The 17356-nt window shown below is 40.0% G+C and overlaps 1 protein-coding gene across 4 annotated transcripts in view; it reads right to left on the bottom strand.

Moving 5' to 3' along the window:
- LOC121293611 (myosin phosphatase Rho interacting protein) overlaps positions 1–17356 on the bottom strand; it is a 415475-nt gene that overhangs the window by 16672 nt on the left and 381447 nt on the right. For all 4 annotated transcript variants that reach the window (XM_041216721.1, XM_041216719.1, XM_041216723.1 and 1 more), the window contains 2 exons: positions 14006–14123; positions 2927–3086 (listed from right to left, as the gene is read on the bottom strand). In XM_041216721.1, the coding sequence (XP_041072655.1) occupies positions 2927–3086; positions 14006–14123 (278 nt within the window). The remainder of the gene's footprint in view (positions 1–2926; positions 3087–14005; positions 14124–17356) is intronic.

The raw sequence follows: 17356 nt of genomic DNA, 5'->3' as shown, positions 1-17356 counted from the left end.
AAAGGAGACTACGATGGTATGAGGTGTGAGTTGGCTATGATGGATTGGGAAACATTACTGAAAGGGATGACAGTGGATAGGCAATGGCAAACATTCAAAGAGCGCATGGGTGAACTGCAACAATTGTTTATCCCTGTCTGGCTCAAAAGTAAAACAGGAAAGGTGGCCAAACCATGGTTTACAAGGGAAATTAGAAATAGTATTAGATAAAAGGAAAAACAACAGACCTGAGGATTGGGAGTAGTTTAGAATTCAGCAAAGGAGGACCAAGGGATTGATTAAGAAGGGTAAAATAGAGTACAAGAGTAAGCTTGCAGGGAACATAAAAACTGACTGTAAGGGAAGAGAAAAAAATTGGTGAAGACAGATGTAGGTCCCTTAGTCAGAAACAGGGGAATTTATAATAGGGAACAAAGAAATGGCTGACCAACTAAATACATACTTTAGTTCTGTCTTTGCAAAGGAGGACACTAATAACATACCAGAAATGTTGGGGAACATAGGGTTTAATGAGAGGGAGGAACTGAAAGAAATCAGTATTAGCAGGGAAATGGTGTTGGGGAAATTGATGGAATTGAAGGCCGATAAATCCCCGGGGCCTGATAATCTTCATCCCAGAGTACTTAAGGAAGTAGCTCTAGAAATAGTGGATGCATTGGTGATCATCTTCCGAGATTCTATAGACTCTGGAACAGTTCCTACAGATCGGAGGGTAGCTAATGCAACCCCACTATTTAAAAAGGGAGGCAGAGAGAAAACAAGGGAATTATAGACCAGTCAGCCTGACGTCGGTAGTGGGGAAAATTCTAGAGTCCATTATAAAAGATTTAATAGCTGAGCATGTGGAAAACAGTGGCAGAATCTGACAGAGTCAGCATGGATTTATGCTCATTGGAATCTACTGGAATTTTTCAAGCATGTAACTAGTAGAGTTGATGAGGGGGAACCAGTGAATGTGGTTTATTTGGACTTTCAGAAGGCTTTCGACAAAGTCCCACATAAGAGATTGATGTGTAAAATTAAAGCGCATGGGACTGGGGATAGTGTATTGAGATGGATAGAAAACTGGTTGGCAGACAGGAAGCAAAGAGTATGAATAAATGGGTCTTTTTCTGAATGGCAGGCAGTGACTAGTGAGGTACCGCAGGGATTGGTGCTGGGACCCCAGTTATTTACAATATATATTAATGATTTAGATGAGGGAATTAAATGTAATATCTCCAAATTTGCAGATGACACAAAGCTGGAAGGGAGGGTGAGCTGTGAGGATGCAGAGACGCTTCAGTGTGATTTGGACAAGCTGAGTGAGTGGGCAAATGCATGGCAGATGCAGTATAATGTGGATAAATGTGAGGTTATCCATTTTGGTAGCAAAAAAAGGACAGCAGATTATTATCTGAATGGCTATAAATTGAGAGAGGGGAATGTGCAACAAGACCAGGGTATCCTTGTACACCAGTCACTGAAGGTAAGCATGCAGGTGCAGGAGGTGGTAAAGAAGGCAAATGGTACGTTGGCCTTCATAGCCAGAGGATTCGAGTACAGGAACGGGGATGTCTTGCTGCAATTGTACAGGGTCTTGGTGAGACCACACCTGGAATATCGTATGCAGTTTTGGTCTCCTTATCTGAGGAATGATATACTTGCTTTGGAGGGAGTGCAGCGAAGGTTTACCCGACTGATTCCTGGGATGGCGGGACTGACATATGAGGAGAAATTGAGTCGATTAGGATTATATTTGCTGGGGTTCAGAAGAATGAGAGGGGATCTCAGAAACCTATAAAATTCTAACAGGACTAGACAGGGTAGATGTAGGAAGGATGTTCCCAATGGTGGGGGAGTCCAGAACCAGGGGTCACAGTCTGAGGATATGGGGTAGAGCATTTAGGACTGAGATGAGGAGAAATTTCTTTACCCAGAGAGTGGTGAGCCTGTGGAATTCGTTACCACAGAAAGTAGTTGAGACCAAAACATTGTATGTTTTCAAGAAGGAGTTAGATATAGCTCTTGGGGCGAAAGGGATCAAAGGGTAAGGGGAGAAAGTGGGAGCAGACTATTGAATTGGATGATCAGCCATGTTCATAATGAATGGCGGAGCAGGCTCGAAGGGCCGAATGGTCTACTCCGGCTCCTGGTTTCTATGTTTATAGAAGACAGAACGAAACAATTTGTTTGAAAAATGTCAAACTGTCAGAGAACATTTACACATTCAGCTACCAGTAAATTATGGAATCATGAAATTGTTTGATATTTCTTCTGCTAAGTGAGAGATAATAAACTCATGGCTGATTCAATGGTGCTACAAAGTGCAACTGGGTAGTGAAGGTTGACCCAAATATCCATTGCCCGGGGGGAATTTAGGAAAGAGATTTGGGAAAGGGGACAATGGTTACTGAGTGGGGCAGATTGAGGGATTATCTTTCCTCAAAGAGAGTAAGTAACATGTCAGAGGTTTCCATAACCAGTGCTGCTTGGTTGACCATGAATTAACAGCGTTAACCTTGTAAAAGAAATGTCAAAGGACTTTGAATTGACAATCTACTGTCAGGAACCTGGAAATAATTGGTGTCGGCCTTCTTCCCTCTCCCCCCAAAATTTTCTGAAGGTGCTAATTCTTGCAGACAAACTGTTGCATGAACATTAACAATATGAATGCTTTGGGCAATTGGCTATTCTTTACTCATAAACCTGTACAGGGCTCTGAATAATGGGATACCCCAACCAAGATTGGTGCAGTTTTCAATATTCACAAGCATGCATTTTTCAGAAAGAGTAGGAATGCTGTTATTTTTCCCTTGCCAACAGAAATTAGCTAAAGTTGGTAATTCTCTTTACACCCAACTTCATTTAAACATTGCAAGTCTTCTAATTATTATGTGGCGATTTGGTGGGATTTCAACAGTGAGTGAGGGAAGATAAATCATACCTGATTATGTGCATTTAGCTCCTGGTTTTCACGCTGACATTGTCTTAACGCCTGTCGCTCTGCTTCCAAAGCCTGAGCCAAATGTGCATTTTCTAGACATTTCTGGGAGTACTGCTCTGACAAGACCTCAATTTCTCGCTGCAATGATGCCAGCTCCTCACTGTCAAACAATGTTGAAATAATTTATTTCTTGAATACTGCTAAATTAAACATATTCAATTTTTACACTGTTATTCAGTAACAATATTTCAAGCATGTGTTATGAAGCACATGGATAACCATTTCAGATAAGCCAGAAGGGCTTTTGTTCCCACCCCAATTTAAAAAAATTACATTTAAAATAACCTCAGGAAAGTTATCCAAGATAGTTGGAAAGGTTATCAGGTGGGGTGGAGAGACTTGAAGAGGATTCATACCTCTTTCTGGAGCATGTGGTTTATATCACATATGAACATTCCTAACGGTAACTCACACTGCTGTTATAATCTGATTTGTTATGTTTCCTTTAAAGGTTCTTGTTTCTTGTTACAGTATGTCAATGATGCCTGTTTCAGAAGGGGTACTTAGCTCCTTGTTATTGGCAGTCTTCTGGTTGGATCAAGAGGTATAAAAAGAGAATTTTATGTTACAATTGCCTCTTGATGCTCTTCAGTTTTTTGTGTGGCGATCTGTTTCAGGCTTTCCATATACACTGACCTACTAATACAGGTACAGTACTTCAAATCTGGCTATCCGAAAACCGGCAAAGTCCCAAAATCAGATTTCTTTTTAAGTGGGCCATGCAAGAATATCCCATGGAGCCAAGTGCATTTTCAAAAGTTTAATAGTTTAAGTATTCAGCCCCTAAAAAGATGTGTCTTATTCTGCTAGTTTTAGTTAATTAATTAACCATAAATCCACAGGCAGCAAAATTCCAACGGGCCCTCTGGCCATTGGAGTGAAGAATAAAATGGAAGCTTCCATGTTATTTTCCATACTCTGGTTAGTTGGAGTGACCCTTGACACCACCCGATCCGATCCATAGTCACAACATCTTGCCAGTTTCGCAATTAGCGTCCCACTGCATATATTGCTGGCGAGTGAAACTGTACGGCAATTTCCTGTTACTGACAGGTAAGCAGCACCTATGGCTACCCATGATCTTTAGAATGAAAAGAAGCAAGATAGCAGAGGGAAAAAGCCTGTCTCTATGGACAAACAAGATTCATAACGGAAAGATAGACACATAAGAAGAAACATGTTGCAATTTGCACGAGGCTGAAGACAACCATTGCCTTGTCTCCAAAAGCCAGCAAGATCCGAAATCCGGCACAGGCTCAGTCCCGAGGTTGCCGGTTTTGAGACACATTTTCTCAATAAAAGTCTGCAGAGACAGCACATTTCTTCTCTCCATCACTGCACTGACTGCTTACTTTAATTGATGCTATGGCATAAGCAACTGTTGGGCTGCTTGTCACAATGACAACAGACAAAATTCATCTTCCACAAACATTTTTGGATTGGCTGTAACAGTACATAGTGAAAATTTATTTCCAGTGGTCACTGAATTTGAGACATTGGGGGGAAATAATATTTTTCCCACATATAAAAGGCCACTAGGATAAGGAACATCTTATCATTAAAGTTGGTGACATGCAGAGGTATCAGTAGGGCAACAGGTCAAGAAAGGAGCCAATGATAATTGTTGATTTGTTTATATAATCAAATGATTGATTAAAGGGGGCAGAATAGGACAGTAACTTGGGTGTGAAATATTTCCAACAGCTCCTTGCTACTTGCTTTGAAGTATTTTTTCCTGGCACTCACATTTCAAGTCCTCTGCAATGATGTAGGTTATAATGAGGCAGCTTGCATGCAACCTGAAGCAGCTTTACAAAGTGATGAGGATTGGTCAAAGTGTTGATCCAGAGGCAACAAACAGAAAGTCCTTTGCTAGCTAAGCATGCAGGAATACTCAGCTGTAGTGCTTTTCCTCAGGTTCCGCTGGCAGCATCGGATCTACACCCAAGATAGTCCAAACCAGCGAGTCTGGTTAAGATCATGTGGAGGACAAAGCTTTTTTGCAGGATGTGGGCGATTCTTTCTTTGACAGCTTTCCGTTTTGAGTGATGATGGTTTGCACCTTGGCAGTCAACTCTATGTTAACCATCACCTGGTGTGGAGGAGCTTACTCTGGCATGGCAGTCTCTGCCACATTTGCTGCAGAAAACGACAGTGGGCTAAGAGGGTGCAGGATTCACTAGCCTCTTTTCTCTGGGCTCTCGTTCTCAGCCAGCTGAGCTTTCTGTTGCTCTTTGCCTCTTCCAACACCCCTCTAAACAGCCAGCCTCCAGGGGTGACGGCCATCAGCCACAGTCTCCCAGTTGTCTGTGTCAATGTCTGCCAAATTCATTGCTTGCTTGCAAGTGTCTTTGTAGTGGCGATATGGACATCTAACAGATGGTGATCCAGTGGCCAGCTCAGATGCTGAGGATACGTCCAAGACAGCAAAAGTGGAAATTGTTCAGTCTTTTCTCCTGCCTAGCATATGTCGCTCAGATCTTACTATTGTGGAGGAGTGCACGGAGGACATAGGCTTGGTAAACTCGCAATTTGTTGTTTACAGTCAGGCTGCTGTTGTTCACCAGTCTCGCTAAGCTTGGACATGACATAACAGCAACTTTTGCAATGCATGTGTTGATTTCAGCATCAAGTGACAGATTGTTGGTGATTATGGAGCCTAGATGTGTGAAGATATCAACAACCTCTAGCATCAAACTGTCATACTGCCAATCATCATTGCCAATGTCCTGAACCATGACATTTGTCTTTCTGATTCTGATGGTTAAACCAAACTCTTTTCAGGTGTGAGAGGGTCTGCTCATTTGCCGCTAAAGGTGTACTTCAGTACATAATACTAATGCAGCATCATCGATGTAGAGCAACTCTCTGAGCAACGACTTGGTATACTTTTGTCTTGGATCTCAAGTGGGTAAGGCAAGGCTGAACAGTTTTTTTTGTCAGTTTTGCTATAGGACTAGGGAGGAGCAGGCCATTTGGCCCTTTGAGCCTGCTCTGCCATTTTAAATCATCATGGCTGATCTGGTTTTGGTCTCAACTTCATTTTTCTGTCTGCCCCCATAACCTTGACTTCTTTGTCTATCAAAAATCTAACTCAGCCTTGAATAAATTCAATGGCTTAGCCTCCACTGCTTTCTGGGGAAGAGGATTCCACAGACGTTAATGATCTAAAATTTCTCCTCATCTGTCTTAAAATGGGAGACCTTTTATTTGTTGGGATAGTGTTGGCTGCAGAACGTGTCTATTAAAGGAGTCTTCAGCATGTTAATAGCAAGTCTGTATTAACTACTTGTATATTCAACGATAGAGTAAAGGGTACAGGTATGGAGCCCTCTCCATCCTAGGTCTTATCACGTTTCTGGCCAACACCACACTGACCCTAAGTCTAGGTCATGTGCCTTCTTACATCACTGTGTGGGTGGTATTATACTCAGTCCCACATTAACCTTGTTTGTACCAGACCCTTCTACTACACTCCCCCTCCACCCCGGTCTTTATCCCATGGATATAGAGTTACTTTAGTTTACTTCAAGTTTTGCATTGTTATAAGTCTTATGCAATACTTTGTTACAACCTTAATGCTATTACATTATTACATTACAGTATTAACATTAACAACATTCTCAATACCCTATCTGCCCCCTTCAAGTCCTTGAAGTTAGAGGTTCAGGCAGTCTGGAGGTCTTATAACACTTTCATATCTCGTTCCCCGTTCTGTCGGGAGAGTGGTAGGCTCCCTTGGTTCTGGATGTTGGCTTGGAGGTTTGATTGGCTTTTGGACATGCTTTCATTATTTTCTTCAAATGCTTAATGTTGAACCATGCCTGGTTGGTCTGGCTGTTACGTCAATGCATGGTTGGGGTTACGCTTTATTGTTTCTTGCGAGGTGGACGAAGATTGTATTTGTGTCCTTGGCGCTGCTTTTTCTGTGTGGGCCATCTGGAAGCCCTCTGAGGCTGAAGAGCATTCCTGTTGCAAGAAGGTTGGTTGGAAGCTCACCTCTGCTTTTTGTTGCAAATGTTGATAGACTGTACAAGGTTTCAGCATCCCTTGTGGTTGTGATATGCTGGCTAGAAATTGCAGTGTGTGCACAGTGGTTGATGCATCTACCAGCTGTACCATCATCATAGTTGGAGGTAGAGGCTTGTCAGACTGATCATTCTCTAGTGCATCTTCCACTGGCGATGCCATGGTAATCTTGTGGGTGGTAGGTTGGTCTGATCATTTGGGACTTTCCGGGGCCAGGAATGATAATGGAAAAACCTGCTCCACAAAGAGAAGAGAGATCGCAGGTGAAATCAGAGTCTCAATACTCTTTAAAGTTTGAGCACTCAGGACTGTGATGTTCTGGCTGGCTAGCAACAGTGGTAGTCCTGACATCCTCTACCATCTGGAGGAGATCCAGGGCTATGCTGGCATCTCTGCTCAGGAGAGAGAAAAGACTGGTTACGGATGCCATACATCAGCTCTTTTGCTGCCATACCTCAGTGGTTCAAGAATCACGTCAATGACCAGGAGTCAAACTCCCCTGCTCCATAAAGTGTAGTGTCTGTTATTCGAAGCCAAAGGCCTTTGAGCCATAGTTCCTCATCTGACAGGACTGTAATGCTGCCACCTTTAAAATTTGTTAGATGACCAGGATATCAGCATTCCAAAAAGAACTGCACTCTTTGATATCAGCCAAGAAGCATGGCTATGTCTCTTCTGGGTTTTTGATCTTAGCCTCATGGTTACCTTTGGGGTATCTATGCAGTGCTGGGGCTTTGACTTGCACAGTTTACCAAAATCCCTGTTTGTTGTAGTGGAAGCATTAGGCTGTCCTTGTAGGACACTGTTTTGTCCTGTGAAGGCACTTTGCATCACATCGCTGGCAAGGTCACTCTCCTGGATGGTTCACAAATTGCTTGCCCTGACTTGGATTGCCCCTGTGTCTTTGTGACCTGACAAGATGGACTGGGGGTTGGTTTCTACCCGATGCTGCATTTTCTCCCCTTAGGATGGTCCTGTGGTGTTCACGTAATACAGACAGTCTAACTAGCTAGATTGCCTTGTCTAGGGTACAATTATCTTTAGTTTGTAGGAGGTCAGAGACTGAATGGTCTGCAACACCCACCAGGATTTTGTCATGGACGAGCTCAAACTTTAAATACCATATTCACACTTGTCTGCCATCCTGCAGAGGTCAATTAATGAAAGAACCAACAGGTTTCCCAGGCAGTTGGGCTTTCTTATTAAATTTAGCTCTTTCCAATAGTTTGCTGGATCTTAAGTTGAAATACATGTCAAGGGCTTTTAAAACCTCTTCAAATTTGGCAGATGATATCTTATTGTGCAATATTATTGTCTGCAATTGGCCCAATTGAATAAAGAAATGTGTTTACTTGCTCTGCTTCTGTTTTTTTTCCATTTAGACCTGAAGCCATGCTATATCTTAAAAATCTTTTCTTCCACAGGCTCCAATTTTGTGACTGGTTTGGGCCTTGGATGAGTCCGAATGAAGTTACAAGTGTAACTTTGTGATCAAAGTTGAAAATTTTAAAAGTGTGGTTACAGCTTTAAGAGTTCAGGCTTTCAAGATGGCATCACCATGCACTGCATACCAATGGATTTCCCATGCTTGCCAGTTTTGGCAGGCTGCGCAAAATAGTGATGACATGCTTTGGGAAGAAGAGTTTTCAACAATGGCTGCATGAATCAGCTGGCTGCTGACTCGTTTCAATCAGTGATGTAGCATTGCAAGTAACAAAACATTTAAAAGAACCGCAGGCTTGCTGTTAAGGGAATTGGATGGTTGTGAGGTTCCCAAGAGTAGAGTAAATTAATTTGATTTTTTCTGTTCAACTTGGAGGTGAAGTATTGAGGCTCGGAGCTGGGGAATCGGGGTTAGTGATGGGTTTCATTTAAACAGTGCTTCTGACTGTATTAGTAAAAGGAGTTTCTGAGGATTGGCTGCAGCCTGGAAATTTAAAAAAGGTAGTTCACACTTATTGGCTATAAACCCTGCTTGCTGAAATTGGACTTCCAAGGGAGATTTAATGCACTCGTCTGCTGCAGTAAAACTTCTGCCTTTTGGCTTCCAGTGTCTTTTGTCTGGAGCTTTTCTTGGTGACTTTTTTTAGCCTTTAGTTTCAGTTGGAGCTTCTTTCAGTTCAGAATCTGCTGACGATGCCCTTTTTTTTCTTAGTCTTTCAGCATTTCTGGGAGGATGATCCAACAGCTGCTACCATTTTGAGATGGTGTTGGTTACAGAACGTGTCTGTTGAAGACGTCTTTGTAGTCTTCAATATGTTAATGGCAATCTTTATTAACTATTTGAAACTATATACATCCATACAATAAAGGGTACAGATATGGAACTATCGCCACCCTAGGTCTTATCACGTCTCTGGCCAAACCACACTAATTGTACTGAGCAGTTTTATTGGGCAGCCAATTTTCTTCAGCAGCTTTGATATAATTAAATGCCTCGGTGAGATCAATGAAGGCAATACGCTGTGGTCTCCTCTGTTCATGGCACTTCTCTTGCTGCTGCTTGACTAAGAAGATGTGCCAATTGTGGATCTTGCAGTTCTAAAGCCACAGTAGGAATCAGGATAGAATACAGAATAATAAGGAAACCTATGAAGGCAGAATCTTAAAACTGGAGGGTAAAGAGAAGTATCAATGTGTCAGAGTTGCAGTGTTTATTTGTATATGTAGTTAATGTAAAAACATTAGAAATTAAGTTGCATAGTTAGGTGCAGAGCGATTGGAAATGATAGTGCACCTTTGTCTGAAACTCCTCTTCAGCTGAAGTAAAACTTAGAATTAAATATCATTGGCATAAAATTTGCCGGAGAGAGAAAGGGGGAAAAAAAAGTGGCAAGGTGACCTTACTAATTAAAGGCAACTTTTGATGGTGGCTAGACAAAGGCTATCTGGGATTTGTTGCCATATTTGGAGTTCATTATACATTATTGAATAATGAGACAGAAATTAAGGATGAGACTTGTGGGCAACGTAGAAAGGATTACAGTAATGGCAGAATTGTAATGATAAGAGACTTTAACAGCCTTAAGTAAAATGTAATTTAAAAAAATTTCAAAATAGGAAAGGGTTTTAAAAACATCTAGGAATGTTTCCATGAATTATTATGTTGCATGTCCAACAAGGGCGCAATGCTGGATCTGGCTTGAGGAATGATTAGCATGCTGAAGGTAGGAGAACACTGGGTAATAGTCATCATAACCTAAATTTGGTTCACATTGAAAAAGAAAAACAGGAATCCAATATAAAAATTGGTCTGGAAATTAGCCAGTTTCAATGGGATGAAAGGGAACCTAGCCAAGATTAATTAGGTGGAAAAAATGGCAGACCACACAGTGGAAAAACAGTGGGAGATATTCAAAGATGAGATGGATAAGATTAATTGCATGCTGACTAGGAATAAAGTAGCTACATCAAAGACTGTAGTTCCATGGATAGAGACATAAGTTAAGAGCAAATGAGATTTTTAAAGAGGCAGGGGTTAGAAGCCTGGGAGATCACTAGGTCACCTTGTCTTTAAAAAAAGTGTATGACTTTGCTTTTGTAAAGTGTTTTAGGACATTTTTCTGGATTTAAAAACACCATATAAACAAATTGATTTGCAAAACCTCACAGGACTAAAATTGATTTTGTATTAAAAAAAATTTAAGATTCAAAAGCACATTCTCACTAGCTAAGAGGGTGGATGATCTGTTCCTGGGCCCCTGGTGGTTCTTTCTGAAATTACCTGTTTGGCGAAATGCCAGACTATGTGCAGCAACTCTCTTTCCCTCCCTCCCTGAGGCCTCTGCCTGGTGCCTCCCAATGACAGTGTAGGTGAGAACCAGTTCCTTCTAATGACAATAGGACAAGATATATAACTCTTCGCAGAGTACTGCAGAGCCCGAGCAACGTCCCATCTTTTGATAGTGTGAAGTTTCACCACTAAAGGACAAAAATGCCTTCAAGAGATTTCTTAAAACAACCAAAAACGTATTTGTTTAAACTGTGGCAAGAGGAATATATTAGAATTAGTGCCATAAAGGAATTGAAGAAGTCATTTTGATTAATCTCAATTAAATATTTAATAGCTAATCTTGGTTTTAATCACATTTTTGCCATAGATCACAGCGTATAAGTCGACCTTTAAAACTTCTGAAACATTCTTCCAAAAACAGGGGTTGACACAAAGTTTAAAACATGTTGCTGTAGGTGGTCGCCATTTTGAAATTTGAAAAAACATAACACCTTCATATTAATTGAACATATCACTTTTTATTTAATGAAATAATTCTGCAAGGATAGGTTGAACCACAACCAATGTTTTAAAAACTGTCAATTCATGATCTTTGACATCTGACAAAAAATTCACCATAGTTGTTTTGGCTACATATTTTTTTAAGAATTAATTCACGGGATGTGGGCTTTGCCGGCTGGGCCAGCATTTATTGCCCATCCTTAGTTGCCCTTGAGAAGTTGGTGGTGAGCTGCCTTCTTGAACCACTACAGTCTACATGGTGTAGGTACACTCACAATGCTGTTAAGAAGGGAGTTCTAGATTTTGATCCAGCAACAGTGAAGGAACTGTGATATATTTCCAAGACAGGACAATGAGTGACTTGGAGGGAAACTTCCAGGTGGTGGCGTTCCCATCTATCTGCTGCCCTTGTCTTTCCAGATGGCAGTAGACGTGGGTTTAGAAGGTGCTGTTGAAGGAGTCTTGGTGAATTCCTGCAGTGCATCATCGCAAGGATCCCACTCTGGATCAGATGTGATGCTTTGGTTTTCATAAATTATCCCCCACAACAAATCATCTTCCTCTCCATTGATTTGGATATTTGCATTTTTTTGAATGACATGACGACAGCTTGTGCATCAATAAGCTTCCCACGATATTATGACGAAACCACACACACAAAAGAAAATCATGTAGGGCAGCACACATATTTCCATTCTTTTGTGAAGATTTTTCCTCCGCCAACTATTCACCTATTCTATATGGCTTGAACATGATCCTTGAATAGATTGTTGAGGCATGCATTCAGAGGTTGGATAATTGATGCTAGAACCCCTAGTATAATTGCAATGAGTATTATTTCTTCACTTGCGCCCCTCTTGAGCTGATCAGTTATATGGGATCTGAACATGTCCCATACTAATTAGCTGTGTTCTTTGCGCAGCCTATTGATCGCCAATTCCCCATATTATCAATCCACAATTTCAATTCATCCAACCATTGTCAAGGACATACACAAACTCCTGCAGGGAACTCCATAGTTTTACATTTGAAAGTTACCACAGGCTTCAATTTTGTTCCGTAGGCCATGCAGGATGATGGTACCACTGTGAATCTTGTCTTCCCATATCCTGCAGTATTAATTAGAACTGTTTTTGAACCTTTCCATTCCATGGTTTTGTTGCTAGACATATTGAAATTCTTGGGCATTTCATCTATTTCGTGACATAATGGGTACTTGTGTTTTTACTGCTGTTAGATGATGAACCACCAGAACTGGTAATTTTGGCATTGCAGTTTTTTGGTGGTCTCTGAGCGATCTTGGTCTTCTGTAGCAACACTAGTTTCTGTTCACTGGTGGCCATGCGTAACCTGCTCTGTGGGGGAATGTCTTAAACTCTCATGCATCTTCTAGGCAACACAGATAATATTGCCCGCTTGATCCCATGCACCAATAAGGCAAGTATAACCCTAAAATATGCATTTCTGAGCTGGAAAATTGACTCCTAATGAAAGCATAACCTTAAACATGCATTTATTTTCTGAAAAATTGCAGGGGGGGGGGTTGGATTTGATTATATGCCAAGTATAGGCCTAAACTTGCATTTGACACTGAAAATATAGTCTTCTTATATGCCAGCTTGACTCATATAATCTATAGTCATTGATCCAATTATTGCATCAATTTCAAGCTTGTTTTATTACTACTGATGCAATCACCTAGAAAACAATCCAGTATAAAATTCCTGACAATTTTGGCTATTTTCAGCTCACATTCTGTTACTCTAGCAAATCAGATGACATAAAAATCAATTTGTATGTCAGGAATTAATTTATTTCTGTTTCAATCACAAACTACTTAAATAAAACCATTTTATAAGAGAAACAATAATTTTACTTGCAAACAGTTTGCTGCCCTTTCCCTTTTATTCCTTCTCTCATATTTTAAATTTTGCTCTACTCTAACTACATTTCCCCTTCAATTTTTGAAGTTGACTAGCTTTAATTTCCATTACTCTTTAAGCATCCTACTCCAATATCTATTTTGGAGGTGGGAAGCAAGCTTTTTTTCAAAAGTCAATTTCTGCAGATTGAAAACTTTGTAACCAGATCAATTGTTGAAACTGCAATGCTTTGCCTCAAACCAACAGAGCTACTAATAAAGCATATGCATACCAGCTGCCTCACAGCTGGACAGCGCCTGTTCAGCAGTCTCTTCAGCACCATCTGAATACTCACCAGATTGAGCTTTCTGCGTCACCCTAAATAAAGCCCTCCATCACTGCCACATCCTTCTCATCGGTCTAGTATACTGATACAAGTCCATCATGATGCGCAATACATCAATGCAACTATATCAAAACATTGAAATCTGCAGCATATGCACTTAGAGGCAAAAGGAAAACCTCTTTCCTGTCTCGTGCTGTAGGACTGACGTTTGTCTCAGCATCAGCCTTTGTACTTTTGGGCATCGTCTTACACTTTACAATGCAGGAGCAGGACAAACACTGCTGGGCTTGGTGCCAGGTAATAAGTATTTGAGATCCTTTTTTGATATTACATTTGAAATAACATTATTTCTCCCTACAACATCTGAGATTAGTGCCCATTAAAGAAGGAAAAATAGTAATGCATTAATAACAGAGGCTTACTGTGATACTGTACTTTTGAAAGGAAAATTAAAATGAAGGGTTAAAAACAGGGAAACAACACAGCCAAAGAACAGCCAAGAGCTGAGCTAGGGCTGATCCAGCCAAACCCATTTATCTTGTACTTACTCATGCTGTTTGCATATTTCATCAAGATCTGCATTTACATTGCTGCTTTGCGATTTTCGTATCCTTTCCAGTTCACGGTCAAGTTCCAGGCGGTGTGCATTCTTCATTGCTTCAATAGCTTTTTAAAAAAAAACCAGAGACACCAATTTCAAAACTACAAGCAGGAAAATACAAGAGAAAATATCAGAGACAAAAGAAACAGCAAATAATCACTGCTTTTCCCACCAGATGGCAGCAGTCTATATCAAGAAGCCCAATAATCCCAGAGTCCTTGCAGATTCTTTCTACTCATGCAAGTGGAACGAGTCTTATTTGTAGGTAGAAGTTGAAAAAATGAGGATTCAAAGTTTCTTAATCCAAGCCACTCAACTTTTCAAATGTCAGACTTACACCAATGGTCTCCATATCCGTCCTTATGCTTAGAATATTATAAATCTCTACATTAACTTCAGCTTTAACGTCACAGTATGGTTAACTTACAAGATTGAAAAAAACTAGAAAAGACACGGCAAAGCTTACATATAGAAAATCTGTAGGCAGTATGGGAAGGAAAGACTACGGAGGCAAGAAATTTCAGTTTTCAGGTCCTAGCTAGAAAATGCGGCAAGTGGCAGTGCCCTCTTACACTGGTGTTATGTCCAAAGGCAACCAGAAACCTCCAAACATCTTTTCAGTGTTTAATAGCATTTTGAATGTCCTTGTTATAGCGAAAGGGGCACTGACATTCTTTGTTTCTGGTATCCATGCACAATACCCTTGAAAACTAGGATTAATGGTGCCTTTCAAGTTGCAGAAGTTCCCTTATTTATATTTACTGCTAGCATCAGTACACAATGCATTTGCCAACAGAACAAGATCAATGTAAAATACACCTATACACACTAATATGTTCCACACCCAATGGAAATATTGTAAATATATTCAGTTTTAAGAAACATCTGTGCTCCTACCCATTTCCCACATCCACAGGACTTTTGTTCATTTCCCTCTTGTGTCCCTAGTGTTTACTGGTAACAGGTCCCATATGTAGGGCAAACAGGATGGGCTCACTTGTTTGAACCTTAAGAGTTGACTGTTTTAAGGTTTTACTACAGTAATTAACAAAATGCAGAGTAAAGAAGAATAAATTCAACGAATGAACTAGGCTTTCTTTTTTCTGAATACCTACACTCTACAGAACAAATCATCATGCCAGCTGTAAAAACAGAGGGTGCCAAAGATTTCCAAAAACAGAGCATTTAGTGTAAAATGCATGGCCGTTTAATAGGATTGATTTCAATCTGACCTCACTCATGCCCTGATGTGAAAAGGCATATTTTTAGTTAAATTAAACACTGATGTAGTATAGTTTCATTTAAGAACAAAACCAGCACTTCCCGAGGTTATTCAATAAAAGAAATAACTGAATTTAGCTCATAATAGCTAAAATAGTTGAATTTCAATGATATTAGACCTGCTCATTTTAATTTTGTAAAATGTTATTTAAAAGGGAAGTGTAAATATTTTTTTCACAAACTTAATTCTGAAGGGCAGAAGAAAAAAGACCTGTGGGGGTAAACAAATGTAATCCATTTATGATTTCACTGGGAATCTTCCCACATTTGTTTATGTCACAGCACATAAAGGCTAGAGGAAATCATTTCCACGGAGGTTACTGTGAAAGCTCACCAGGGAAATGTGGTTACAGAGTCTAAGCCAAATGGCAGAACTTTATTGGAACTAAACTCAGCACTACGTTTTCAAAACAAAGGCAGAGTTCCACATCTGCAGTTACACCTCATCATTACAATCTCATGGGTTCAAGCAAACGACATCTCATGGAGAACTGAACTCACCCATTCCCTATGATAAAGTTTCCATCAGGATCCATGAGAAGGCCCTTTATACAAATAACGACTTTAGTGCCAATGATGCCATACACATTTTTTCAATTATGGCTTAGTTTGTTTCTATAATTGTACCTGCATGATGTAGTTTCTTTACAGATTGTTGCTTTGCCTCACTACAAACAGGCTTTTCAACAAACATCAAATTCATTCAGATTCCCAAAAGTCAATGTAATCACATGGACCTTGTAAATGTAATGCTCAACTCTACAGTACGTGTTCATAATGCTGTCGACAAATCACTTGATCAGCAATGCTTTTTTTTCGTCTGCACTAAAATACTGTACTAGTTTGCATTTGAGGGGAGAAAAGCATAGTTGCTATTCCTTTTTTTTTACTATAGATCAGCACCTTTAAATACTGTCCATAGCTGCATAAAATACTTTTTCTTTAGAAAAATGCTGCTAGCTTATGCCATTATAACTGTAGTCTGTTCGTTAAAAATATTTTCCAGCCCTTCTATCATCAATTTCGGAAGCACCTACAAGCCATTGCAATCTGGTCCACAGATTGGTTTCTTTGTGCTTATATTTCTTACTTGCTTCTTTAACCTATTTGAGTTCTGTGGGCCTGGACATTTGGAAAGAGGTGTATACTTTGGCAGATAAATCCTACAAATGAACATCAATCTGTTGGTGCCAACAATTAAAGATATATGCAAATGAATAAAAGCATTTAGTTAAACTTCACAATGATCTAGGAGGCTCTAAGGCTTGCACCCAAAGGGTCCATGAGGACAAAATACTTGGACGCTCATAATTAGGGTACTGCTTTTCCCCTTTATTGATTACACACTGGACAATGATGATGATAATGATAAAGAACTGTTCATGATTTCTCCTGGAAGTGAAAAAAATGATTAAAACTATATTTAATATGTTCAAATAATGCTGTTTGAATAAGTTAGTTAACGGTGCACAGTTATGAAGTGTTTGTGTTCAGCATTTCAGTTAAATTTTACTCCAAGTTTTGTTGCATAGTTAACGATTATTGCGCTTCTTCCTGACAATATGTTCCCTTTGTTTTTGATTGTATAAAGCTATTTAAATAGTCGCAATGGCAAGCGGTAAGGATGGCAATTCTTTTAGAGGGTTAGAACAACATACCATAATTTGGATGAGAATAAGTACAGAAAGGAAGTACAGAAATGTTTGACATATTCTGTCCAAACCTATACCTACTCTGGAATCTGTGTGCATAGCATACTATAATTACCCGCATATGTCCTTGCCAGCTTCACTTCATTGTAGGTGATGTCACAGTTATACTAATTGATGTAGAGTGATCTGCAGACAAACAGGGATGGCTATTCTCATAGAAAAGTTAGCATAGAATGAAGCTTTAATGCCACTGTTTTCTTTCAAACCAGGAGACATATGCCACATCAGGCATTCTGTAATACAAATTTATCCTGAGCAAGTCACATACCCCTTCATCATTTTTCCCATGGAAAGGTGGTATAAAC

This window comes from Carcharodon carcharias, chromosome 22 (genome assembly GCF_017639515.1).
Source record: "Carcharodon carcharias isolate sCarCar2 chromosome 22, sCarCar2.pri, whole genome shotgun sequence".
NCBI lineage: Eukaryota > Metazoa > Chordata > Chondrichthyes > Lamniformes > Lamnidae > Carcharodon > Carcharodon carcharias.
This window is presented reverse-complemented; position numbering and strand designations above follow the sequence as displayed.